Source organism: Hippopotamus amphibius, chromosome 4, assembly GCF_030028045.1.
Source record: "Hippopotamus amphibius kiboko isolate mHipAmp2 chromosome 4, mHipAmp2.hap2, whole genome shotgun sequence".
Taxonomy (NCBI): Eukaryota; Metazoa; Chordata; class Mammalia; order Artiodactyla; family Hippopotamidae; genus Hippopotamus; species Hippopotamus amphibius.
The window spans coordinates 118,693,251-118,720,776 of record NC_080189.1 but is presented as its reverse complement, the minus strand read 5'-3'; the positions used below and the strand labels follow the sequence as shown (position 1 = coordinate 118,720,776).

General features: G+C 36.4%; 1 protein-coding gene across 21 annotated transcripts in view; it reads right to left on the bottom strand.

Moving 5' to 3' along the window:
- Positions 1-27,526, bottom strand: part of PARD3 (par-3 family cell polarity regulator) — a 608,396-nt gene that overhangs the window by 150,800 nt on the left and 430,070 nt on the right. For 17 of the 21 annotated variants that reach the window (XM_057730268.1, XM_057730263.1, XM_057730286.1 and 14 more), the window contains 2 exons: positions 22,959-23,069; positions 7,005-7,247 (listed from right to left, as the gene is read on the bottom strand). In XM_057730268.1, coding sequence (XP_057586251.1) covers positions 7,005-7,247; positions 22,959-23,069 — 354 coding nt within the window. The remainder of the gene's footprint in view (positions 1-7,004; positions 7,248-22,958; positions 23,070-27,526) is intronic. The other 4 variants (XM_057730270.1, XM_057730273.1, XM_057730285.1 and 1 more) reach the window with 1 other exon arrangement.

Below are 27,526 nucleotides of genomic sequence, written 5' to 3'. Positions count from 1 at the left end.
AGCTGGGGGAGTCTAGCCTACTATTTTCCTGCTATTTAGATTTATAGCAGCGCAGTAACTATTTTATTTCAATTATATTTGAGGACAGTGCTCTCTTGGTGGCAAATGATTGCATGGTGACAGTCAGCAAATGTCCATTAGAGCTGTCTCTCAGTGGAGTTTTTAACTACAGATTCTGGGATCTGACTATAAAAATATAAATGCATGGTGTCCTCAAATAAATAAAAAGCATTATTGACCGAAGATTCCATCAATTCTTTGTTAGAATTCAAAGCAGAAGAAACTTTTGAATTGAAACTGTATAACTTACATGAAAAGAAACCTTTTGGTAAGTGTCAAGAAGCACTGACTAAAGTTTATGAATAACACACCTACAGGCTGACCTTTTGAATAAAATGATGATTCGGCCATAGGTGAACAATGCGTATTTATATGGAAATTATAAATTATAAATTATTTCACAGCTCCACTGTAAACAGACCTTACACTAAACTAACCGATACTGGAGTTCCAGTTTGTTTTTGACTGGCCCAAGGATAGTGCTTTGCAAAGGGTGGATGGACCAATTGCACTAGAGTCAACTGAGATGCTTATTGAAAATGTGAGTTCTTAGTCCCCAACCAGATCTACTGAATCAGGATACCAATGGATGGAGGTCAGCGTTGGCAAGAAGCACTCCACGTCTTGGTATACATGCCGAAATTTGGAAGATCACTGTTTTGATAGTTCTCAAGTGTGGTTCCTGCCTGCCTGACCCACTAGCAGATAATGTGACGCAGAGACAAATATCATAATTTTAGCCAAGGTTTGAGACGTCCAAGTCTCCGTATCTCCATGGAGCACTGAAGCTTGGAATCGGCAAGACTTTCATAAAAGTAAAACATGAAGAACATCAAAGAATTCCATGAAAGTACAACACGAACACCTTTGAACTGTCAAAAAACAGACTGAAACTGATGACTCATGTTCTGACCACGATCCCCCAACTCATTCTCAAATAAGCCTTTTTCCGATACCCAGCACCTACTTTTCTTCCAAGTATTTACACCATAGAAGCAATCTGGTATGCCTCACACTGAACTCAGTAAGTCCTAATTTAAAGAGAAATGGTTCATGATATGATGTGATTTATGGAGGATACTTAGTGACCAAGCTTCTCGATTACTGAAGGGTGGCAGCAGCAGTACTGCATCCCCCCACTGTTCTATGTATATTACATATAAAGGAATAAAGCCATCTTTATTCATTCTGGTTTCGTTCCTTGCTTGCTTCTGCATCCGGGTGGGGATGCTGTGCTTTCCTGAGAGTAAATGCCCATTTCCCAACTTATAATACCAACAGCAAACACCTAAACAGTGCTTGCTGTGGACCAGGCACTGTGCTAAGTACTTTACAGATGTTAACAAACTTAATCCACCGCAAGCCTAATGAGGTAAGTACCACTATTATCCCCATTTTACAGATGAGGAAAATGAAGCACAGAGTTTACAGTGATGATGGAAGAGTCCAGAGCCAAAGTCAGGCAGTGTGTATCTTGGACATCACGCTCAGCTGCCTCTGATTTTATAACAGGATTGTTGACAGAGGTAGGAGGTAGTGATATATCAGAGTTAAGAATGATCACTGCTGTCAGTAATATTGTATTGCAAATCTGAAAGCTGCTAAGAGAGTAAATCTTAGAAGTTCTCATCACAGGACTTCCTTGGTGGTGCAGTGGTTAAGAATCCACCTGCCAATGTAGGGATACGGGTTCAAGCCCTGGTCTGGGAAGATCCCACATGCCATAGAGCAACTAAGCCCATGTGCCACAATTACTGAAGCCCTAGAGCCCATGCTCCACAACAAGAGAAGCCACTGCAATGAGAAGCCCGTGCACCACAACGAAGAGTAGCCTCCGCTCGCTGCAACTAGAGGAAGCCCGCACACAGCACGAAGACCTAACGCAGACCATAAAAATAAATAAATAAATTGAAAAAAAAAAGTTCTCATCACAAGAAAAAAAAATTTTAACTTTTTATGGTGACACGTGGTAACTACATATTGTACTGATCACTTCACAGTGTATACAAATGTCAAATCAGTATGTTGTACACCCGAGTAATTACTACAATATTGTATGTCGACTATTCTTCAAATACTTCAATTAAAAAGAAGAATATATGCTAACAGACATTTGATTAATAACATTTCTTTAAGTAGAGGCTAACAAAACAAAAGGTAGAAGAGATCACTGAGCAATACTGAAGAATTTCATAATTCTTACTTAATTTCACAAAATATTGTGGCAATGATTTGACAAGGGGGCAGTTCTCCAATGTGTAGACAACCTGGATGTAAAGATGATGATTCCCTTGGGCTCTTGTGTGCATGACTCGCTAAACTCAGAATGGTGTTGGGTATGAAACAGAACCCTGCTGGAGGGAGACTTAGGCAAGGAAGGGCTCAGTTGCCAGGTAACAGGAGCAGAGGGCGGGCAAGCCAGGATTGGAGCTGCTGCTCAAGGGGCCAGGCTGCTTCCTTCTTCCTTCATGTGGCCTTTATCCTCAGGCTTGTTAGATGAGCCTCATCTAAAGGCACCATTCAGGGACTTCCCTGGTGGCACAGTGGTTAAGAATTCACCTGCCCATGCAGGGAACATGGGTTTGAGCCCTGGTCCAGGAAGATCCCACATGCCGCGGAGCAACTAAGCCTGTGTACCACAACTACTGAACCCGGGCACTTGGAGCCTGTGCTCTGCGACGAGAGAAGCCACCGCAACAAGAAGACCATATATACTGCAAACAAACAGTAGCCCCGCTTGCCGCAACTAGAGAAAGCCGGTGCACAGCAACGAAGACCCAACGCAGCCAAAAGTAAATTACTTAATTAGTTAAAAAATAAATAAAGGCACCATCCAGATCCAGGCAGGGAGAAGGGAAAATGGCAAAGGGAAAAAGCTGAGTCAACTCCATTTTCATCAGGAAAAACCTAGCTTGGCAGAAAATCCCATCCTAGATCCACTTACCTCATTCATCAGAATAAACGTCAGGTGGTCACCTCTTACTGCAAGGGAGCCCGGGAAATTGAAAATTTTAAGCTGGGCACACTGCCAGCCTGAACAAAACTGGGATCCTATTACGTAAGGAAGAGGTGAAGAAGAGGTATTGGGTAGGCGACTAGCAGTGTCTCCCACGGTGGGGGAGAAATGTGGGAACACAGAGGTGCTGCACCAGACTCTGAAGATGCAGCAATCACAGACGAAATACACTCCACCAAAGAGATACAGGACTAGGAATCATTTACAATAGCTACATCTTTGAGGTCTCTGTTTATAAGGCAGATAAAAGTAAGTACACCAACACTTTGGTGAGTCTGAGCTTTGTTATTCATGGAAAACAGAAGGGTGGGGGAGACTTCCTCGGCATCCACCAAATATGAAAACTCAGACTGTTACCAAGGGCATTAGTAAACAGAGGTAGCAACGACACTGTGACCAAAGGGTACAGTCAGATCATAGTTTGTGTGTCAATCCCATTAAACAGGCACGGACAATATTGCCAGACAGAGTATGAAGCCATCCTAGAAACAGTATTTTATAAATAATGAGGAAATTGAGAAAGTGTCCCATTCTGACATTAACTTCACAGCACTTAATAAATTATCTCTGGTTATTTCCATGTGGGACTACCAGACCCACATTTCCATTAGATCAATCAACATGCTAAGCAGTGAAATTCAGAACACAGCTTTCTCACTGAACAATAAAAATCCCAGAACAGACTCAGGCTACGCTTCAGACTGTCAACGAACTGGCTATGCTCCCTGTGAAATCCAAAAATTTGAATAGTAAAGTTCATCTGACACCAATGGCAAACTCAGGTGAAATTCAGTTAGTTGATGGGAGTTTCTTTATTGGGTATAAACTCTCTCTGAGGAGTTTCAAGTTTTACGGTTCCATTATTTAACTTTTTAGAAAGTTAATAGAAGCATATTCTAGATCACCTTATGTGTTATTTTGCTGTCTGAATTTAAGTTTACAGACACAGAGGCACCAAGAAATGCTACTTTCACTGTCTCCAGCTAATGGTAAGAGAAGCAGGCTGGACTCCATGCATTAGGATGCATGGATGTAGCACACAGGTCACAGGTCACAGGATACAGACATGCAAAAAGAACTGCAGAATCTAACTGAGAAGAGCGATGACTGAACTGAGTCAGCCCTTGGCTTGTGGGGCAAACAAACATAAATGAACCAGCCACAGCGCACCCACCCCCATATTCATGATTTGTGCAAGACTTTAGATTAAAAAAAAACATTATTGCCCATGTTAAATTAATGTTGTTCATTTGAATGTAATGGTTTTGCTGTTTTGTTTGTATTTAATTTGTAAAGATGTCTGGTTTTATAGTTATATAAGGGCTGTAAACAGAAGGAGTTTAGCCCTATTTTATTTTTATACATATTTAAGTAACCTTATAATCAAAACAATTTAACTCTATGCGGCACTATCGAGAGATCATTTTTTAAAGAGTCTCTATGCTACTCGAGTCTGAGAAACACTTTTTTACAGCTTTCACTCTGACAGAAAAAGGCAATGGAGGTGATGCCATTAGTTCCACACCAAATTCATATTCAGTTACAGGCTGATGAAGAAATACTTTACTGGTGCTGTAGTTCGCACCTTTTTGGATTAGTGATATCATCGTCCAATGGACACCTTATTCTCTGTAAAAATAATAATCACAAAAACACAAAACTTAAATTTCTGCAATCCTTTTCTAAAAAAAGTAAATTACATTTCTCTTGAGTTGGATGTGTCTTAGAAAGCTCCTAGTCCAATCACCCTTCTGGGGCACTAATGCACAGAAGGGTAAAATCCCCGACACCCAGCTGCCTGGGCTGTGCCTGAGTGAGGCTGAGACGGACTTTGAACCCAGCAATGTGTATGATGTGATTCTGAGCTGTCCCCTGGTGGCTGTGGCTCCTCCCCATGACCAGAGCGCCCTCTGGAATGCGCTGCTGAGTGGGTTTTTGATGGAAATGAATTAGAAGGCTGAGTTTCAGCCCGGAGCAGAGCTGAGCCTGCAGACTGGGATGCTGGGGGCCTGGAGTGGTCAGGACCCTGGACACAGAAGGCCTTTTGAAAATCTGCAGAGATCTTCAGGACAGGCTCTGATGCTTACAGGGCACTGGGGTTTAAACAGGGGTTTAAAGCAACCATTTCTGGACCCCAGGAGCTGAAAAGACCCCTTCTGACTCCCAGCCCTGTCAGGGGGTACACTTCTGAGCCATGTGAATAATCACGATAAGTCACTACCTTTTAGATTTTCAGACTAGAGGTGGAAAGTGTCGAAAACGATCAATGTTTTTATCAATGATCAATAACACATTAACTTTCTTTTAGTTCTTCCAGAAGTCACTAACTGGCAGTGCCAGTGTTGCAGTGTTGCAGTGTTGCCCTGTTGAAGGGACAGCTGTCCCTTCTCCCAGGAAAACACTTTCCATGGGGCATCCATGGCCTTCAAGTGCGATTTGACCTTTGACAAACAGCTTTCACAAGTACAGCAAAAACCAAGTAAGAGTTTTCAAGAAAATGTCACTGTCGCTGATAATAACATTCGTTGAATCCTGACACACCCATATTAGATAATAGGCACAGTGAACAGCAAAGAGGTTTGAATAAACTGTAAGCCTCCTATGTTAACTTACAAGACTCACTCATTACAATCAATACCAAATAGATCTTCACAAAACAATTTTTAAAAACCCTAAAACCATACAAAACCAAACAAAAAAAGAAAGAATGGAACAATAATCTGATGAGTTTTCCCTAAGATCTGCTTCCCCTTTTGCTACTCTTTAAAACACTTCTTTCTGGGTTTGTCTGAGGGTTACCTACGTATTGCCTTTGCAAACCTCTATTAAAAACAGTTGGGAGTAAAAAACATGGACAGCTTGCAAAGTACAGTAGCCAAATAACACATGGGTGCTAGAGACGAAGGAATTCCAACACATCTCTAGTCTTGCAGGTGTTCATAAACTACAGCTCTAGCATCAGACACACGAACTTGTTAGAAAAACAAGTACTCAGGCTCCACTCCAGTCCTAAGGAATCAAAATTCTGGGTAAGGATTAATCAATCTGTGTTTTAAGAAGCCCTCCAAGTATCTGATACGTGCTAAAGAACCACTACTTTGAAGTGAAAGCTACTATTTTTAATGCTCAAAGCCTAGCTCCACTATAGAGCAATGATTATAAGACACCATTATAAAATGGGATAGGATGGGTGTATTGTTTATGACAATATCATGCATGTGCTTCAAATAAAAAGAAATGAGTATTATTTTCTTCATAAACTAAACTTTATATGGTGTTTGAATATATAAATGGAGGCGTGGAAAAAAATCTGTTTCTAAATTGTTTCAGATAAAATTTGAAATAAGTATATAACCATTAACATAGGGTTGGCATTGCACTCCTTTGTGCTATACTAATACACAGAGTCAGATCTGTGGTCTGTGGCTATTAACAAGCACTTTGAAGACTGGCTATGCTAGACCTCTCATTCACTAATTCTTTCATGATATGAAATCATGTCACACTCAAAAAAAAGTGGCCCAAATAAATCATAATTGGAACAAATCATGTCATTGCCCATCTACTTAACTACCACGACTAGAGGCTCTCCTAGCAATAAAAGGAAATATGCCTTAAACAGAAGAACCATAGTTTCAAGTTTGCTTCTTATTTGAGTTATAAACTACGGGTTAGCTCTCCCGACTGAAGCCATTTTAAGAACAAGATGAAATATGTTGGGATCATGCGACAAGCTATCAAAATCTCTACTGTTCCTTCCATTAGGCTTTGATTTGTGTAAACTCAATCCTCTTAGACACAACGGCTTTTTAAAGGCCATTAATAAAAGGCAGTCCTGGTTTGAGAATTGATGAACACTCTACTGCCTTGTCACAAACTATATAAAAGTTGATTTGGAAGCAATAGCCTGGTTGCTCCCGGAGCCTACCTGTCTGCAGGTAAAGGTTTGGAATTCCGCGGCTTCTTCACTTGGGCATACAAGGCATCCACCATGTGCCCTTCTCTCGGGCTCTGGGGTCTGGTGCTGAGAGCCATGGAACCGTCGTAGGAAGAAAGTCCCCCGTACATCAACTCGTCATCACAGCCAAATGTCCGATGAAAATCTTGGATTTCAGCGTAGTCACGCTCCCGAGCCTGTCGCTCCCTAAATTCTCGAGTTTTGGCTTGAATCCTGTAAAATTAGAACAAGTCAGAACAAGAGAAATTATGCCTTTCCTGAGAACTGCACATAGAAACATTCATCAAAATACACTGTAAAATACATATTATTTCATGCAATTCTAAGAAGATGGATAGGATCAATGATGTTATGGTCATTTTATTTTATTTCATTATTTTATTTTTTGATGTTATATTCATTTCAGATTGTCAAGGTAATGTCATGGATGCTCAAAAATTATCATTTCAGATATCTTTGTTCAGGTCAGTAAGACATAGTCACGGTTTACCTCTTAAATTATCACTTATTAATTAGCTCTAAAAATTCACTAGGCATAAACAGTTTTAGCCATTCACTAAGTGGGTTTTACTCATGAAATTTTTCGAGGCAAAAAGTCACTTTTTAAAAAGTTACACACGTATATACTATATATGTACACATTTATGTGTGCGTGCACCACATACAATCTTACTCATTATAAATATACCATACACTTTCAACATACTATGAAGCTTAACCATGAAGCCACACCATAATTCTTTATTAACAGCAAAAGAATATCCCAGTCTAATGATACTGACTTTGATTTTATGTGATGTATACAGAACTGGCAAATCCTGAGATTAAGGACAAGAAGGCATGTACTCAATCAAATTCTGAAATAAAACTGGCCTGTGTTATAACTAAGAAACAGACCTTAAATAACTCCTTTTATTGAAGATATGTTTAAATATTTCCTAACATTTTATTAAGCTACTTGGTACAAACTTCTCATCAACCTGTGATATATGTCCTAAGTTGGCCTTAGTTAGCTGAAGATAAGTAAACTACCCTTGATAGACTTTTGACAACTTTCGATGGGAAAAAATATTTCTATTACATACTTACAAATTTAAATATTTATTTAAAAGTGAAGTCTTGTTTATAAAAAGCAGTACTTTGGGCTGTGTTTAATATTTTATTGCAAAGTTATTTACTTTTTTCATATTTGAAGTAGACCACTGCTAGCATAAATGATACATGAAAGTATTCAAAAGATAAAAGAAAAGATAAAAAGTTAGATGAAGACAGTCCAATAATAAAAAACAAAACTACAGGTCAATATTTCTCATTAATATAGAAACAAAATCCCTTATCAAAATATTAGCAAATAGAATTTGGTAATGTATAAAAAGAATTACACACCATGACCAAGTGATGTTTATTGCAGGAATGCAAGGTTGGTTCAATATTTTAAAAAAATCAATCAATGTAATACATCATATTAATAGGCTAAAGAAGAAAAATTACATGATTATATCAATTGATGCAGAAAATGCATCTGACATAATTCAATAGCCATCATGACAGAAATCCTCAAAAACACTAGTAATAGAGCAGAACTAACTTCCTACACTTGATAAAAGCATCTATAAAAAAACCTATTGGTAACATAGTGGAAAAAGACTGAATGCTTTTCCTTAATATTAGGAAAAAGGTAAGGATGTCTGCTCCCACCACTACATTTCAACATAGTGCTGGAAGTCCTAGACAATGAACTAAGCCTAGAAAAGGAAATAAATGGCATACAGATTGGAAACGAAGAAATAAAATCGTTCTTATTTGTAGATAACATGACGGGCTTTGTAGAAAATCCCAAGGGATCTACAAAAATCTCCTAGAACTAAAAAGGAAGTTCAGTAAGGTAACAGGATACAACATTAGTACACAAAAATCCAATGTATTTCTATATACTGCCAATGAACACAGATGCCAAAATTAAAAATCCAATGTCATTTACGATCACTAAAACAATGAAATATATAGATTATAAATGTTGGTTTATAGATATGAATAAAATACATAGATGTAAACCTAACAACATGTACAGGACTTATATACTGAAAACTAAATGATGATGGAAGAAATTAAGGAAGATCTAGCAACTGGAGATTTGTGGATGAAAGACTCAACATAGTAAAGTCAGTTCTCTACAAGCTGATGTACAGGTTTAATGTAATTCGTATAAAATTCCAGCAAGATTCTAGTAAATATAGACGAGCTTATTTTTAAATTTATATGAAAAGGCAAAGGACAGAAGAGCTAAACAATTGTGACGAGAAAAATAAAGTGGAAGGAATCACACTTCCTGATTGCAAGACTTGTAATAGTCAGGACGGTATGGTTTCTATGGAGGGATAGACACTTAGATCAACAGAACAAAATAAAGAACCCAGAAATAACCAAGTATGGCCAATTGATTTCTCATAATTGTACAAAGGCAATTCAACGGAATAAAACAGTCTTTTCAACAAATTGTGCAAAAACGAAAACAAAACAGAGCAAAACCCACATTGAACTTAAACTTCATACCTTATACAAAAACTAACTCAAAATGGATCACAAATTTAAATGTAAAATGTAGAACTATAAAATTTTAGAAGAAAACACAGAAGAAAATCTTTAGGACCAGCAATGGTGAAGAATTCTTAGAGATGGTACCGAAAGCATAATCCATAAAAGAAAAACCAGATAAACGATGCCATTAAAATTAAAGCATTTCCTCTGTAGAAATACTAAGAGAATGAAAAGACAAGTACAGACTGGGAGAAAGTATTTGCAAAACACATATTTGACAAAGGACTCATGTCCAGAATATATAAAGAACACTCAAAACTCAACAATGAGAAAACAATCCAATTAGAAGGGCAAAAGACATGAAGCAATATTTCTCTGAAAAGAATATACAGATGACAAATAAGTACATGAAAAGATGTTCAACATCAGCAGCCATTAGAGAAATGCAAATTAAGATCACAAAGAGCTATCGCTACACACCTATTAGATCATCTAAAATAAAAAAGTGATATTATCAAATGCTGGCAAGAATGCAGGGAAACTGGATCTCTCACACACTGCTGTTGAAAATGTAAAATTATACAGCCATCATGGAAACCAGTCTGGCAGTTTCTTACAAAACTAGACACGCACTTATCATACCACTCAGCAATTGCATTCCTGGACATTTATCCCAAAGAACTGAAAACTTAAGTCCATGCAAAAACCTGTATATAATTGTTCCTAGACACTTTATTTCTAATACTCAAAAACTGGAAATAACCAAAATATCTTACAATAGGTGAACAATGGTTGAAGAAACATCCAGGGCATAGAATACTACTCAGCAACAGAAATGAACAGACTACCGTCACACATGGCAACTCGAATCGATCTCAGGGGTATTGAGTTACTTAAAAAAAAAGTCAATCTCAAAGGTCACAGACTGTAAGATTTCCTTTATGTAATATTCTTGAAATGACAAAATTATAGACATGGTGAACAGATTGACGGTTGCCAATCTGTAACCAAGGGGTAATCAAGGGGTGGGTGTGACTATAAAAGGAGATCTTTGTGATGAAATACTTCTGTTTCTTGATTGCAGTGGTGGTTACATGAATCTACACATGGGATAAGATGACGCAGAACTATACACACAGGTGGTACCAATGTCAACTTCCTGGTTTTGATATTGTCGTATAGTCATGCAAGTTGTAACTGTTGGGGAAAACTGGATGAAGGTACACAAGACCTCTCTGTGCCATCTTTGCAACTTGCGGTAAATCTAAAATTATTTCAGAATACAGCTGTTGTTTTTTTTAAGCTGGAAAATTGTCACATAGCATTGCAAGCAAAATTTGTGGGGTTTTTTTTCCTCCCTTGGTTTTTTTCTTACATCTACTTTGTCACCATCATGCCAGCCTGGTTTTCCAAATTTTGGACCCACCAGGTCAAATTTCTCTAATTTCTTTACTTCCCAATTCTATTGACAAAATGGAAGTACTTAAGTTTACCTCGATCGGTGTTTCTAAAAAGAGGTCCAGGGACATTTGAGGAAGGACAATCCGCTGCTGTGTAGGATTTCCTGCATAAGTAGTTCCAGCCACGTATCATCAAGCAGCATCCCCCAAGCCATTGGGGCAACCAAAAATGCCTTATACATTCCCAAAACCTTCCTAGGAAGATCTGTTTCCTGAGATGAAAACCAATGATTTTCTTAACTCAGGAGGGAATATTGGAAATGTATACATTTTTAACAGGAGAGTCCTGGATTCTAATCAGTATAAGTCCCACATACAGTACACCCATAAAAGAAGTAGCAACTCAAATTCTAATGTGAAATTTATCTAAATTTATAGTTGATTCTTTATTATAGTCTACTTATTCATTTAGGAGCAAACATGACAGTCGAGGATGTCATTATAGAAGCTGATTACCACGAAATATTAGACATTCACAATGAAAAAGTTCCTAAGTTCAGAGATAATTTCGTTTGCACCATACTGTCCTTTTGACTCTGTATTCAGCCAAAAAAGCGATCAAGAGAGGGAAATGACTTCTTTCTTCACCTCAGTGGGGTATTATTTGGAAGCTCAATTAGGATCACTTACCTTACAACCCACTTTACTAGTATATTTGGTCACCATTGGACAATCACCTAATCATAGGTAATATTCAGGGTGGGTGGGCATTCACTCAAGTCTTGAAGTTTGGGAACCCAAAGAAATTTAAGGGGCTACACTAGAAACAAAGCCAAAACTTCTGAATTTGGAGAACCTCTTAAAACCAAAGGGAGTGATTTGGATTGGTTTAAAAATGATTGAACCCTGTGGCTGATTAAAAGCAAAGCTTACTTAGGTTGGAAAGTGCAGCCCTGTTAAGCCATCAGAAAAAGAGAATAGGAACATTCTCTTCTCAGGGTAAGCTCCAAACCTAGATAATCTCCCCAAACTACTTACACATCAGTTTCAATGCATTAATGATGGGTCCTGGATTTGAAAGTTCTTTTGTTCCAAATTACACAGAAACGCATGTTGACTTGGGGTCAATTTCTGACAGTCAATGGCTCAGAAGAAATGCTTAGTGGCACGAGGTACAAATCATAAATGACAGTTCTCAATTGCTTTCTTTTACCCAAAGTTGCACATTACTACTAATTGCCACTCACCACTGCATCCAATAAACATTACAGTCACATCTATAGTACTTTCCAAAAACACTGATTTTTTCCCCTAAGCTCCAATAACATAAGAAATTACATTTTTATTGTTTACCTTGTCATCACCAATAAACTTATCCCCAAAGTTATAAAAGCTGTTTGTATCCTTCCTTTCCATGCTAGTGGTTCATACTTTTGACAGAAACCTTAGACTAAAACTACAGTATATCTGTGGCCACCGAAGGTGGGACTGGTTGCAAAGGACTGCTAAACTTGGTGACGAGCCTGAGCCAATGTGTATTTTAAAGTTCATTCTAGAAATCAATGCTAATGAAGCTTGCCTTGCAAACGGCACTAAAAAGTAGAGTTCTAAAATGAGGAATGCACTGTGGTTTTGGTGCATTTTAGTGACAATTCAGTCAACAAAAGATGCACAATGATTTTATTACATACTTTTACATCTGAATGTCTTCTTTATTTTAAAGTGAGAAAACAGACTTTGAAACACAACCAAAAGTTACATATACATGTTGTATATTTTTATATTCATATTTACATTTCATATTTTCATTTTTGTATTTTTCTTATTTGAGAAAAAAAATATTTGGCTCAGGGAGAAGTTTTGTTTAAGGAAAATATCATAGTTTAAGGAAACTTTTCAAAAAGAGGGTATCTTGCAGTGTAACCCTTAACAGTTCCAGATGGTCAATACTATAAAAGGACACCCCCTCTGCTCTTTGACGGTGACCCTGGGGTCACAAATTATGTCTAAGATGTAACAGTCATCCATTTTTCTGAACAGTCAGGTTGTTGTTTAGCATTATCCATCTAATTTATCTCGGGCCAAACCTCAGCATTGACAAAAGTAACTGATTAGCCCAAAACTTAGCCAAAGAAATAAATGTCTATTGCTTTAAGCAGTCCAAAAAGTCGTTCTGAGCCATAAACAAGAGAACCATTCTGAGGTTTAAATGACGGCAGACAGCTGTTCTGACATTGACAGGCAACATCTTCTTCATGCAGTAGTTCCCTATTCTTGGAATGTTAAAAAAAAAATTAAAACAACCACTAAAACTTCTTATTAAGACTTTAAAAAATGTTAGTAAAGAATTTATCATTTCAATTTGGTATGTTCAAACATAAATATTCACACCTTTCTTTTTTGTTAAGGAAAAAAAAAGTCTTTCCCATTATGATAATGAAATTGCCTTGAACCTGCATAGAAAAGAACACACAAAATAATGTAATATACTAAATAAAGTAATAAGGTTAATTTCTTTCCTGCTGTCACTAAATTCATGCTAACAGTCTCTCTTTAGCTTGACATCAATTAATGATTTTCATTCCAGACTCTTGTCACAGTATTCACCACCCTTTTCTCTAATTAAAATGGATGATGCATGATGAAGATAAAACACACAAGACTTCTGTTCTTGTAACATTTCTATTCATTAGAATTTTTGCTTTTACAATAAATGGCTTTTAGCACTAATTGCAGTAGAGTAAAATGAAAATAACTTTTTTATGACTATGAAGTATAGTTTTTCTATAGCCAGAAAGGATACAAGGCTTGAGAAACACTACTGAGGAACCAACTTCTCAGGATGGAAAAATCAATGAGTACTTAAATTACTCCGCTGTATCCAAAATACTTCTACCTCCAAAGCTATGACGCCTCGATACTTAGAATGTATTGAATGCTGCATTTTAAAAAAGACTCCAAAAAGCAGAAATTGACCTTTAATGATTTTAATTAAAAAAAAAAACACTTCTAACATCTGCAAAAGATAGACTATACTAATAGTTTAACACAAAAATTAAAATAAACTTCAGATTTCTACATATTAGATAAGTGTTAACTATCTTCGAAACAATATTTAAGAGCTTGAAATAAACTCTTTTGGGAAACATTTTACCCCAACTTATTGCACTACCATCCAGAAGTCTCATTCTGGGAACAAAGTTCCTGGATCTTTTCCCAACAACATTTCCTCTCTCTAAAAATCAGTATTACAGAAATTCATCAAATAAACCCAATTTCATGGCAGAATGAAATTTAAGCTACAAGGCAACTGGAAAAAACTGTTCAATTTAACAGCAGCTTGTGGTCAACTGACAATGTTTTATTTGCCCCTCAAAACACTTCAGCAAATGGCAGATGTCAGAAATCTTCAATCTTCAGCTTACCCTGCTGGGCAAATCTAACAACTGCCACCTACCAAGATGTAAGCTGCCAATGAGGTGTCTGTGCTGAATTCCCCAAAGAAGGACAATATCCTGCTAAATTGGAAAAGGCATAATTTTAAGTAGGATTTTAATACTTTTGTAACATTGGGGCAAAAGTTGATTTGAAAAGAAAAGCCTTCCATTTTCTGAATGGGTCCTTAAAAAAAATTCTTGAGCAAGAACAACTGTTTTAGAGGCACATTTCCAATTCAAGAGAAGAAGGCACGTTTTTGAAATCCACAGTGGTACCTTATAATAGGTGGTGGTGGGGGGGAGAGTTAAACTTCATCCCTCAAAGCTAAAATGAGATAATAGCAGTTTTATAATATAAAATCATTAAAAGCTGAAAAAGAAATAAAAGCGTTCATAGAGACAATACTAACCACCAATACAACCGCAACTCTTCCAGAATCTAAGCAGTTACAAGAATGTGCACCCACCATGAGCCCTGTACCTGAGCATGTGTGTAGAAGTTTTCCATTCTGCTAAATTCATAAGTTCTTGGGAACTAGATCTAGACCCCAAATTACCATCTCTATGAAGTGTTCGTTATAAACTTGAGTCCCAGCAACCTCTTCCCTTCCCAAAGCTCTGTGGCCACCAACTTTCACAATTAATTATAATGTCTTATGTTGATTTTTTAATATTACGAGGTTTAAATCTTTTCTCCCTCTTAACAAAGGTAAGGAATCCCTGAGAGAGGAACAATTATAATAATAATAAAAATTGTATACCATCATTTTATATACTTAATATGTTGTCAACAACAAAATTTTTTCTTTTACACTAAGAAAACACTAGAATGATATTTCACTAACCAAAACACACACACACACACACACACACTCTCTCTCTCATAGATACCTGCTCTTTCACTTGCATTATATTTGAGCTTTCGCAAATGTCAAAGCACCTACAATTATTTCCAACTCAAAGAGGAGCTACAATGCCAAATACATGTAAGACAGCTCTCATCAAAAACAAAACCTGCCTTTCCCACTCCAGTTACAGACTGTCAATAAAAGCTGTTCCCATTTGCCCAAGTACTGGTCTATTTTAGACTTCCACAAAGTTAATAGATTTTCTAAAAATTTGTTCACTTGCACAATAAATTCTTAAAATATGTCTGATGAACGAATCTCACTGAATAGAGCTGACTATCCTGAAGGATTCAAGAGGTCGGAGAAAATATGAAGAACTCTGCTAGATGATAGAAAAATACATTTTTTCCATTAAAAGCTTAAGTTTTAAAAGTCAAGCTGTGTTTGAATGACAATATGTGAACTGCATGCAAAAATTATCCAGAATATCTGGGTTCTGATGTCAGAATTTGGGGAAGCTGAATACTAACTTTCAAGCTAAAGGGAGTGAAAATTGTTTATTCTTTCAGATGCATAGGGAATGCACCTATTATTGCTATTATTAGTATATAGATTATTCCTTCTATAATTTCACTAATTTTTTTTTATCCATGCACTTTAAAGAAGCTTTACTACTACATTATGAGACATATTTTTAAAAGTTAATTTCTGCAAAAACTAACTAATAAACATGTATCATCTCTGAAAAGGATCTTACCAACTAAGAAAGACCACAAAAAAGTTTTTATCAAAATTTCAAGTACTTGGGGACTTCTCTGGTGGTCCAGTAGTTAAGACTCCGTACTTCCACTGCAGGGGGCGTGGGTTTGATTCCTGATGGAGGAGCTAAGATCCCACATGCCTCATGGTGCGGCCAAAAATAAAATAAAATAAAAAGTGATAAGAAAAAATTTTTTAAATTTTTTCAAGTGCTTAGTCAAAGCAGATATTGGGAACAGTTGGTAAAACTGAAAAGAGAAATGCCAGTGATTGGGAACTTGAGGCAAAAATGCCATAAAACATTCCAAAATGACACATCAAAAACTGGAGTGTACCACTTATGGACAAAGATAGTTCAATGGCCAGGTATTGAAAACATAAGGCTTTTAAAGGCGATTATCATTTTGAAAAATGGAACATTTCAGTCATAAGTCCTTAGCAGATTTACAAATAATCTTCATATTCTGGAAGAATTTCATAAGAAATTCATTACCTTTTTCATGCCTCCACTAGAAGCAGTCAGTCTCTTTGAAAATATTTCCAACTTTCAAGGTAGATATAGATAATAATATCATCACAGGTATCCCTTGCTGAGTAACTACAAAATGTAAGTCAGTTAAAGTTATAAATCTCATTTAATAGAATGAATAACATATGAGGTTAATATTATTTGAGAACTGGGGAATCTGGCCAGATTTCACAGCTAAAATTTCATCTTTCAGACCTTCTTTCCTTCCTTCTGTCCTTCCTTCTCAACCATCCTGTTCATACAACCTTGGCCTTGTTCCACAAAACATTTAACGTGATTTTCTAAAAACGTATAAAAATGCAAAGTAAATCAAAATGAAAATAGCTGTTAGCTACTGAAAATAGATGTTAGCTTTTTAAAAGTATGTATGTGTGGAAATATGTATTTTATAGGAAAAAAATTAGGATGGCATAGACCAGTATGTTAACAGTGGTATTATTACAAGTAAATTTTTGTTTTCCTATTTTATGTTTTTTTCCTCAAATTTCTGTAGATTTAGCATTAGAATAAATTTATAATTAGACCTTAAAAATATATATGTTTTAAACAGATGAGAAACGTGTAGGAAAGAGAGAATTGAGGAAAAAAAAAAGATGGATCAGGGATAAGATTCATAACTATCCAAAACAGAAGCCATAAAGTAGAGGAAGGTCACAGCACTGGCTTGGAACTTGCTCACAGTTCTATGAAACAACCAGCTCTGACAATCCCCATTTACAATTGCATCAAGGAGAATAAGATCTAAATAAAAATAATTGGGAATAAACCTATCTAAGGAGGTAAAAGACCTATACTCGAAAAACTATAAGACACTGATGAAAGAAAGTGAAGATAACAAAGACTGATGGAAAAACGTACCATACCCATGGATTGGAAGAATCAATACTGTTAAAATGACCATACTACCTAAGGCAATCTAGATTCAATGCAATGCCTATAAACTTACCAGCAGCACTTTTCACAGAACTAGAACAAATAGTTCTAAAATTTGTATGGAAACACAAAAGACCTCAAATAGCCCAAAAAAACCTTAAGAAAGAAGAACAAAGCTGGATGTATCATGCTCTCTGATTTCAAATCATACTACAAAGCTATAGTAATCAAAACAGTATAGTAATGGCACAAAAACAGACACACAGGTCAGTGAAATAGAATGCAGAGCCCAGAAATGAGCCCACACTTATATGGGCAATTAATCCACAAAAAAGGAGACAAGAATACATAACAAGGAAAAGACAGCTTCTTCAATAAATGGTGTTAGGAAAACTAGATAGCTACATGCAAAAGGATCAAACTGGACTACTCTCTCCAACCATGCAAGAAAATAAACTCAAAATGGATTAAAGACTTAAACATAAGACCATAACATTCCTAGAAGAAAGCATATGCAGTGGGCTCTCTGACATTGCTCTTAGCAATATTTTTTTGGATATGTCTCCTCAGGCAAGGGAAACAAAAGCAAAGACAAACAAATAAGACTGTATCAAACTAAAAAGCTTTTACACATCAAAGGAAACTGTCAACAAAACAAAGAGGCTACCTACTGAGTAGAGAAGATATTTGCAAATGATATATCCAATAAGGGGTTAATATTCAAAACAAAGAATGCAACATCAAAAACAAACAAGCAAAAATCCCTAAAATGGACAGAAAACCTAAATAAACATTTTTCCAAAGAAGATGTACAGATGGCCAAGTGCATGAAAAGATGCTCAACATCACTAATCATCAGGGAAATTCAAATCAAAACCACAATGAGATATCATCTCACATCTGTCAATATGGCTATTATCAAACAAATAACAGGTGTTGGAGAAGATGTGGAGAAAAGGGAACACCAGTACACTCTTGGTGGGAAAGCAAGCAGGTGTAGCCACTGTGTAAAACAACACAGAGGTTCTTTAAAAGATAAAAAACAGAACTACCACATGATCCAGCAATTCCACTCCTTGGTATTTATTCCAAGAAAATGAAAACCCTATTTCGAAAAGATGCAAGCACCTCTATGTTTAGCAGTATTATTTATAATTGCCAAGATATGGAAGCAACCTAAGTGTCCATCAACAGATGAATGGAAAAAGAAGATGCGGTACAACAACAGAATATTAGTCATAAAAAAAGAATGAAATTGTGCCATTTGCAACAACATGGATGGACCTAGAGGGTATTATGCTAAGTGACAGAGAAAGACAAATACCATAGGGTTTCACTTACATGTGGAATCTAAAACACAAAACAAATGAACAAACATTACTAAACAGAGAGTCATAAATACAGAGAACAAACAGTGATTGCAAGAGGAGACAGGATTGGGGGGAGGAGAGAAATAAGTGAGGGAGATTAAGAGGTACAAACTTTCAGTTATAAAATAAGTCACAGGTATAAAATGTACAGTGTGGGAAATATGGTCAATAATTATGTAATATCTTTATAGGGTGACAGATGACAACTAGACTTATCACTGTGATCATTTTGAAATGTACAGACATGCTGAATCGCTATGTTGTAGGTCAATTATACCCCAAAACTAACATAATGTTGTAGGTCTAACATAATGTTGTAGGTCAATTATACCCCAAAAACAAACTCATAGAAACAGAAATCAGATGTGTGGTCACCAGAGGCAGGGCGAGAGGGAAGGAAGAACTGGATGAAGGTGGTCAAAAGCTACAAACTCACAATTACAAGATAAATAAGTTGTAATCAGGGTGCAATGCACAACACGATAAATATAATTAATATATATAATTAAATATATAATTAACACTGCTGTACGTCCGATAAGTTCAGAGAGTAAACCCTAAGAGTTCATATCATAAGGAAAAAAATGTTTTTTCTGTTTCTTAATGTATCTATAGGAGATGATGAATGTTCACTAAACTTACTGCGATCGTTATAAAAAAAAAAATCAACTCTGATTTTTATATCCAGTTAGGTGAAGGAGCTGGACAGGGCTGAACCAAGAGCCATCACTATTTCCCAACTGACTCCAAATTCTGAGAGATATTCGCACTTTATGGGAAAAAAAAGTGAAGAGGGATGTTCTGTGAGTTCATAAGTTATGAAATGATGATTATTCCTATTTTGGTGACTCACATTGTGCATTCACAGAATTAGGGTTTTGAGAAATAATGGAGTAAGCTGGTTGAAGCACGTGTTTCTCAAGTATATTTCCACATGGAGCCCTTTCTCCGCTGCTGAATGCTGTTTGGGAAACCCCACACCGCAATCAAAATAGAAGCGGAGCTATCACTAGAGCAAAACCAGCAGAAAGTCACTCCGTTCCTTCTGACCCCGAGTCAACAGAGAAATGCATGATGTGCTTAATACTGGAAGCTACGTGGACCTGAAGTCACAGAGATTATTTAATGGAACCTGTGCTATCTGGGGTTCAGAGCCCCAACCTGTCGTGTGGTAGACATGAGCCAACAGGGGCTCTGTCCCAAGGTACACCTGAAAGAGAAATCAGGAAGAGGCAGCAAGCCCTGGATTCACAAAGCTCCAAATACCAACTGCGTGGCTTCGTTTCCCCACTTAAACCAAATGTGGTCAACAGCATCCCTGAATGGGTAGGATACCCAGGCTCAGAGCTCAGAGGAGCCCGAAATCAAAATAGCACATCCCAGGATCAGCTAACTTCACCCTTGCTGCCTTACTTCTCGAGAGGAGATCTCAGGGAAGCAGGCTCAGTGTGTGACAGGCGAGAGCTAGTGGGGCCAGAGGACAGATCCACCCCAGGATCCTTCTCCTCCAGTTCTCCAAAGTAGACAGCGTGTCTCCAAGACCCCAGCTCCCAGGGACGACAGCGAGAGGAAGGAAAGGAAGTGAGCCAGAATGAAGGCAAATTCCATCTCAGACCCCTGCTCCGAAGAATCTAATTCACTGTCACTATCTAAATAGATCTTAACATGGTAGGAAAAACCATTTTCAACTAGATCACTGTCCTTTTGATTTTTCAATATTCTATCTCGAGTAATATTCAGGCTTCATGAATTCGTCTGGACAAAAAAAAAATATGTTGGTATATGGACATATCATAACTAATAACTAAGGAATATCAGGTTTTCTATTTTTATATGGAATCAGCCAAAATGATTTTTGGAACTCAAATAGCTATAGTCATAAATAATGTTACAGGAGATCCTTCAATGCCAATCAGCAGTGAAGGAAAGGCTGTGATGAGAGTATAAGCAGTGGTTTATTTATTTTTCTCTGTTACCTCCAATCAGATTCTTCCCAAAGAAGCTGCAGTTTCCATTCTCAAAAGGAGCAATGCCAGTGCCAACAGGCAGAATAGGAAGGAGGTCCTACAAAAGCTGGCTTGCTTTATCAAAATAACACACTAAACAAGCACCACTTACACAATTCAATGAGTCTCATACGTTCACTTGCTCTGTTGCAGGATCCACGAGTTTAAATAAAACATACTTGTAAAAATTATTATTGAAACACAAAGTCAAACAGTTTTCTTAAATTATGAAGCTAATTGATTTTTTGTAATGGACCATTCACTTGTTCCTTGACCCTAAAAGATTCTTTATTTTAGGCCTCCCCCGTACATTGTAAATTCATTAGAACCAACCTAGTTCCCAGAAGTATTGCATCATTAGAGGTACAGAGATGGAGATTAAAAGCAAAGCTGAGAGGTGAACTATGCCTTAGGCAAATTAATAATACAAGGAAAGCCATTATGTAAAAACCATTGTTTGGCTGTAAAAATTTGACTATGCATTATAAAAGTATTTTGGAAAATGCTAATAGAATTCCACACTGAAACAGAGCAGTTAATCTTAAACTGCAAAAACAGGAATATTTAGAATATGAAAAAATGGTGCAGGATTAATGATGCTCTCCCCTCTGGCAGGCATCAAGATACAGAGCAGTATAATGTTTCTTTCTACCCTTTAGATTGTTCTCTAATTAAATCACATATTTGCCTGTGGATAAATCTGAGTTCATACATTTACCTGGTATACACTCTTCCTTAAGGGATAAGAAAGTCTTGTAGGATAGACATTTATACTACTGAGCACTTAAATGCCATATTCCACACCCTAAGGAACACTGCGTGTCCTGGTCTAAAAACAGTGAGTTTATTAATAAGTTTGCGGATGCCCAAATTGGTGAGGATTAGAGAGAGTCGAGAAAGCAAGAAAGATGGAATGATTTTTTAAAAACTGGAGAAGAACCAGAAGAATAGACCCAAAGCTGCATCACAGATTAAAAGTTTGTATTTTCCCCACTTACGTATTTTATAATCTGCAAAGCTACAGAGAATCAGAGTAAACTATCCCAGCAAAAACAAAATCAAAATAAAAACAAACAAACAAACAAAAATACCACCACCATCAACAACCACAAAAAACACTTCGGGGTATGAGAAAGATAAAGGAAAAATATCCAGACACGAATCACTTCTAGAGAAAACCCTGTCTAGTTCTTACATTTTGTTAAGAATGAGATCAAAGGTGCCACAGCTCTAGAATTATACTAAGAATACCAGACTTGGTCTTAGAGATACTGGGTTACAATCCTAGCTGTGGACGATATTCAGCTTTATAACCTTGATCAAGGCATCAGAAACCCCCTGATACCCCAGATTATTAAAAGTAAAAGAGGAATAGTAGCTCTTGCTGTGGCAGCTTGAAAATGAAATTGATGCCACAGAGAAGTTCATTCCAAGCTTGCAAACTCTAGTAATACAGGGTGAGATGATTCCCTCATCCTCCCCCCAAGTTATAATGAGAAAAATTCTAATTGTTTATAAAATTCTTTTCAAATGTCTGCTTCAAGTAACTTTTCATTCATTTCATTAGTCTTTGGGTTCCCAACATGAAATGATTCAATAAGAGATAGCAATATTTCTGAAAGAGATGAAGTAAAATTTAGGTAAAAAATGTCACACAAAATATGATGGGCAAAATAGAAGGAGAAAAAATAAACAGATGTCAGGTTTGATAGGAAAACAACACAGTGAAAAACCAAGAGCTTCCTCAAGTCTTATTATAAAGCAAAATATTTTAAGCGAGATATTAATCAGAGTTTTATTTCCAGATGAGAATTTTTGAAATTATACTACATGCTCATAGATGAATGAGACAGAATGTTATGTTTTTTGTGATTTTAAGTGATTATTAATGTTGACTTATTCATCTCATATGCCCTACCATCTCTTATTCAAAGATCTTAACTGAAATCAATAAAATTCACTTTGTCTCAAATATATATAAGGTTTTTTTCTTTTAATCGTTCTTTATGTTGTATTCATCCAATCATCAGCAGTTGGATTGACACAGAAAATAAAATAAAATAAAACGAATGCTATTTCTTTATGTTAAAGAAAACAAAGAAAGAGTAGAAAGGAACAAAAGAACCTCCCCCTAATGAGGTTCAACCAAATAACTGAAATCTACCTTTCCTGCTCCTGCTTCATCCGTACTCTCTCCTCTTCTGACGTAAGGGAGTCCTGCATTTTTATTTTACCCGTTTTCTCAATCTTGTCATCTTTGCGATGTTTGCCAAACCTGTTGATAACAAAAAATTCTAACTTGTCAATATATACAAAACGCGTCGTCGTTCTTTTGGGGTAAAGACCTATGCACTCAATGAAGTGAGATCGTCCTCAAAATGAGGCCCCGGTGTCTCCTGCCCAGGATTAATATTTTCAATCAGATTACTTTAATCCTTTTTAATTAGAACTTTCCAGAGAAAACCCTTTTTGGAAATGGCCTCCATACCCACTCTTCTTTAGGCAACACAAAAATAACAACAAAATCCTTGCAGTTCATCCTTATTAAACACACAATCCATAAACGTATAGAACAGTGTCGAGTGCTTCAGGTGCCAGAGGATAAAAATCTGTATCAGAGTGGGTTTCTCTCAGGACTACAGAATGGTAATCCACAAACGTCTTTTTGATGATCTCTCCATAAACAACTACTCTTCTTTATTTTCACGGTCAGGTTGATTGGCAACATTCCTTGTAGTTTAAACACCGACAAACACGGTCACATTCGCAAGGGTCAAAGTAAAAAGGATAATTTATACGGTGATGGTACTTTGGGCTTATTAAACTGAAAGCTTTAAGGCAGTCTCAACAAATATTGTTTCCAAATCTGATGAAAAGCTATTGCAGAATGTGGCATCTTTGACTTGGAAATCTGTATCTGATCAAAAACAAACATGAAGAACAAACGTGATTCAAAAACAGTCCACACGTATTTCCACAGATGGGCACTGAATTTGAGGCTCTCCAAGAAAACTAATATTCCCTTGGGGCATCCAAAATACCTTAGAAACCTCAGACTTGGTATCCATTCTTTTTCCTGCTCTGTTACTTTTTTCTATTTTATTCTGGACCATGTTGCCTGGAAAGTGTGTGCTCCATCCCCTGAAATAATATTCATCTGTAGTGATTTGGTCAACAGATGTTTCAAAAAAGAAATCTTTTATAAACAGTTACTCAACTAAGCATTCATAAATATATAAAGTATACCAAGCATTTTCTGAGCACAAAGTAGGAATCTGGCTTATGCTGACAAGTAATCATATTGAAAAAGAGAAGAGTAAAAGGGTAGGGCCAAAGCTGATATAAAAAAGAAAAAAGTATCTCAATTACTGGGGTGGTTGGGAGCATATATCTTTCTTTTTTGATATAAATCTGATGTCAAATACTGGTCTGTGAAGGAAGTGTACATGTGAATACCTCATGAGTTCACCAAAGTAATACTATGTTAATAAATAAGCGAAAGCATTCTTAAAATGTTAAAATAGAAAAAAGTTCAAGTATTGCCACCACTATTGCTTTAAAATTATGTGTATTATTAACTGGCATTGAAAACTGCCTGTAAAATTAACTTCCATAAAGCAAATCTATCCTTAAATTTTAACATTATTTAGAAATTAGAAGATCATTTCAGTTGCAAAAAAAGAAGAAAAGAGAAAAAAAGAAAGGAAAAACTCCCTAGGAACTTAAGCCCAGAACTTGATGACTTCTTACAAGGGAGAAAGTATGCACCTTGCTTTGAAAACTAATAACTACAAAGCATTAAAAATAAAAACTTTCTCTTTCCTTTGTCTTTGTCAATACATCAATAAAGCCTAAGAGTTAAGCATGTCTGTCTTTACAGAATGAATTGATAAATAAATGAAAGAGCAAACATAAACAACTGACACATCTCGGGAGGAGTCAACATCTAAAATACAGTGTTCGTTCATCTGACAAATATTTACTGAGCACCTACAAGGGGTCCAGGGCAGAGGACAGGGCTGGACAAATTAATCTGAGTGTCATCTGCATGTAGATGGTATTTAAAGCCCATGTGAATCCCATCGTAAAAATGTTGCAACATTGAGGCATCTGGAAATATAAAATGTATTCAATTCTAACTTCAAGACAACTAAGTTCAAATCTTAATACATGACATTTATTTATAACAAGGATTCCTAAAGGGAAATCATTTAACCATTTAGTTTTTCAGCTCATAAATATCCTTCAGACAATACAACATTGCCACACTGACCTGTTGTGTTTGTGGTGCTGGTTCACGTTCTGGATTATCTACATTCAATCCTGTACCACATTTGAGAAACACTACCACGGCACAAGCTATATCATCTATCTATACCAAAAGGTTCAGTTTAATCTTACAAGAAGAATCTGTCCTTTGAGTTAATAATATGAGGAAAAACTGAGGTGGTTGACTTTACCATGTTTTAAAGAGGTTTAGATATTTTGGGCCCCAAGTCTAACACTGAGTTTAACTAGCTATTGTTAGGATTTTTCTTTTTTAACGATCTTCATCCTATTTTGTGAAGTTTCAGTTTTCTATCTCAGTCTACCAACTTTAGTTTTTTATCTCAAATACACATGATAAAGAGAAAAAAAGAAAACCCTGTGAATCCCAACTCACATTTAGGAACTGAATTTTTTTTTCTCATTGTATTTCATGTCAAAATATTAGTTTCCCAGGCTGCCTCCTAATCACCAGAATATACTACTTTATTATTTGTAAAATTTATTATCAAACTATTTCCTTTTAGATATTACAGTATCAGGCTTCCTAGGTGGCTCAGTAGTTAAGAATCCACCTGCCAATGCAGAGGACACCGGTTCAATCCCTGCTCCAGGAGGATCCCACATGCCGCGGAGCAACTAAGCCCATGTGCCACCTATTGACCCTGCACTTTAGAGCCTGTGAGCCACAACTATTGAGCCCATGTGCTGCAACTACTAAAGCCCATGTGCCTAGAGCCCGTGCTCCAAAACAAGAGAAGCCACTGCAATGAGGAGCCTGCGCACCACAATGAAGAGTATCCCCCACTCACTGCAACTAAAAGAAAGCCCACGCACAGCAAAAAAGACCCAACAAAGCCAATAAAATAAATAAATAAATAAATAAATTTATAGATATTACAGTATCAAGATAAACATATGAAAAAGTAAACAAATCATAGATGAAATGTTTATAGGTTAGCATTTGTACTTTTCCCTTAATGCCTGCTTTAGATAATAAATTGTGTGATTTCTTTAAGGCATACTATAAAAGCACAGCACATTACTTGATAATTGGGGTAAAAATGGATCCCTCAGCTGTAATTCTTTGACAGAATGAAATAAAGACTGCAAATGAAAAAAATATACCAACCATTCTAGAGTATAAAAAGAAAAAGAAATCAGCTATACCCTCATCAGTCTAATTCCCAATCTATTCTAGTGTTCATCTTAATTTATAGTTGCTTAATTCCTCCTGAAAGAGGGACAGGGGAGGTCACTGAAAAATTTTAGCTACACATGTGCTAACAAAGTCAGTTTCACAGCTGAAATCAGTAACCAACCTATGAAGACCATTATTTAATAGCAAGATGCTTAGAAACTTGGAGGACATCAATTACCTTTATTTTATTATCTTTTAAAAGCCACAGATGAATTTCAAATGGGTCATTTTCCAAGGAACAGAATAGCTGAAAAAATACTGTGCTAACAGTACGTCCAGAAAGCAAATCCATTCCCAGCAAAGAATCAGTTTCATGAATCGCCTTCTGACCACCCCGTTCATATGTTCAAAGAGAAATCTCCACCACCTCTAGAAGAATTTATTGGTCAAATCTTAGGACATATTAATACAGTAGAATGGCCTTTAAAAAAAAAAAGAAACAAACAAACAAAAAAATGGAGAACTTGAGAACAAATTGGTAGGGAAAAATTTCTCTACAGGTACTGCCCTATGAAGACAGAAGTTACAATGAAAAAAATGCCAACAAGCCACTGAAGACTCCTTTCACAGAACGATAACAGTGGATGAGCCCGTCTTATCAGAGTGAAATTGATTGCAACATTGCTTAAACATATGGCTTTCTTCATAAGGGATACAGCGATGTTTTCATTCAGCTAAAGTAATCTCCACGTAATCTGCCAAATGGGTTCTACCATGACACGCTACAAATGAGAGCATTGCCGTCTGCCAGATCCGAGCCATATATATTATTACTGCAAAGAGTGATGGGCGAGATGTGCACTTGCTGATGGATGGAGGAAGAACAAAAACAAACCAACCAACAGTCACAACGATTGCAACACAATTCTGTTGTTTTTATATAGAAAGAGCTGCCATGAAAAATTAACTACTGATAAGAGTTTTGTGCTTTTCAACCATCATTTTGGTTTTTAGTAAATTAACCTCATTCTCTCTGAACCATTTTACCATATTTTATACCGCTACTAAAATTAGAGATCTTTAGGAAAGATGAGGCTGAATGACACACAGCATCCTGCTATAAATAAAATAAAAATAAAATTGGTTTTGGAATGAAAGGGCTTTTCCTAATATCATATTTGAAAATACAATAGAGGAAAAAGAAAGTCTTAAAAAATCTGCTGCCGTATTTAAAAATAGATGAACAGACCACCTAGAACCAATTATCTTGTAAGTTTTGAGGAAAATTTTTCAAAATAAGATTTTCTTCCAAAAAAAACTCACTG